The 1787-nt window shown below is 45.3% G+C and overlaps 1 protein-coding gene across 1 annotated transcript; it reads left to right on the top strand.

Moving 5' to 3' along the window:
- Window positions 1-12: 12 nt before the first annotated feature.
- Window positions 13-1787, top strand: SLC25A4 (solute carrier family 25 (mitochondrial carrier; adenine nucleotide translocator), member 4; the record flags this gene model as incomplete). Its single annotated transcript, XM_009073970.1, has 3 exons — window positions 13-529; window positions 816-956; window positions 1309-1787. Coding segments are annotated over 3 exons (816 nt in total), but the record flags the coding sequence as incomplete, so codon positions are not given.

The raw sequence follows: 1787 nt of genomic DNA, 5'->3' as shown, positions 1-1787 counted from the left end.
CGCGGCATCCCTCTCGCTACCGTCCCGTTCTTCTCCGTGCAGGTCCAGCATGCCAGCCAACAGATCACGGCCGATAAGCAGTACAAGGGCATCATGGACTGCATAGTCCGCATCCCCAAGGAGCAAGGCTTCGCTTCCTTCTGGAGAGGCAACATGGCCAATGTCATCCGGTACTTCCCCACCCAGGCCCTCAACTTCGCCTTCAAGGACAAGTACAAGCAGATCTTCCTGGGGGGAGTGGACAGGCACAAGCAGTTCTGGCGCTACTTCGCAGGGAACCTCGCGTCCGGGGGCGCTGCGGGAGCCACCTCGCTCTGCTTCGTGTACCCGCTGGATTTCGCCCGGACCCGGCTGGCAGCTGACGTGGGCAAAGGATCGGCTGAGAGGCAGTTCGCTGGGCTGGGCGACTGCATTGCCAAGATCTTTAAGTCGGATGGCTTGAAGGGCCTGTACCAAGGATTTAGCGTGTCTGTCCAGGGCATCATCATCTACAGAGCAGCCTATTTTGGGGTGTACGATACGGCCAAGGGTAAGAAGTGCATGGAGGAGTGACTACAGGGGAAGATCCATCCAGTAAAGGTGCCCTAGGGCACTTGGCAGTACAAGGACAAGCAGGGCTTGGCTCAGCACCAGTTTAGGGTGCAGTGCTAGAATATACACAGGTGTTTCTGACATGGATTCCTGCCTCCCTCAACTTGCTGCTCTGAGCAGAAGCATTGGGTTTGGATTGACTTCTGGGGTTGTTCCTTCCACAGCTATCTTTCCCACAACCCTTTCCCTCTGTACTGACTCTGCTTATTTGTTCTTGATGACAGGTATGTTGCCTGATCCAAAGAATGTGCATATCATAGTGAGCTGGATGATTGCCCAGAGTGTTACTGCAGTGGCAGGGCTGGTTTCTTACCCTTTTGATACTGTGCGACGTAGGATGATGATGCAGTCTGGCCGAAGGGGAGGTAAGAATAAATGCTCCTATGGTGTTCTGGCAGCAGAAGCTGTCTCTTCATTGAGATAGGATGGGAGATAATGGGTATTGTTTGTCTTATGGAAAACTAACAACCTCCTTATTGGAATCCTCAAGAAAACCCCACTGGAAGCACACTGTGGGTTATTTCTGTTATGTTCACTTAAAGGACTGAGAAATTACTTGATTTCCATCCATATGGAGAATTACTTTTTATTATTTGATTATTTAATTTTAAATTCTTGGCTATACTTTGCTTATTTCTTGTTGTTTTTAAGATAATGGAAGTTTAAACAGACTTGCTTTATAACTTTAAGCCTTATGACCTTCGTTTGTTTCCACAGCTGATATTATGTACACGGGCACAATTGATTGCTGGAAGAAGATAGCTAAAGATGAAGGAACCAATGCATTCTTCAAAGGTGCCTGGTCGAATGTGTTGAGAGGCATGGGCGGAGCTTTTGTATTGGTACTTTATGATGAAATCAAGAAGTATGTGTAAAACTTAACATCGAAACGTAGTAGTTCAATTGATCTACATCAGCTTTTTAAGAAATATGCTCTTGTGATGCAATGGACAATGAAATATTTCCTAGGGAAACAGAATAAAATTTGAGTAACGTATCTGAGAGATGAGGATGCATTAATTTAAAAATTGTCCATTATATCACAGATACATTTGTGTATGAGATCCTTCAGCATTTGTAATGGAACCTGTGTATATATTATATATCAAATTGCAGGTAATTTATTTTGTCTAGAGACAAGACTTAGGTGGTCTATACCTAGTCTAAAATCTAATATTGTGAACTCTTAAGAGTGA

This window comes from Acanthisitta chloris, unplaced genomic scaffold (genome assembly GCF_000695815.1).
Source record: "Acanthisitta chloris isolate BGI_N310 unplaced genomic scaffold, ASM69581v1 scaffold16204, whole genome shotgun sequence".
NCBI classification, from domain to species: domain Eukaryota; kingdom Metazoa; phylum Chordata; class Aves; order Passeriformes; family Acanthisittidae; genus Acanthisitta; species Acanthisitta chloris.
Note: the sequence above shows the minus strand (reverse complement) of the source record. Positions and strands in the feature narration are given on the sequence as shown.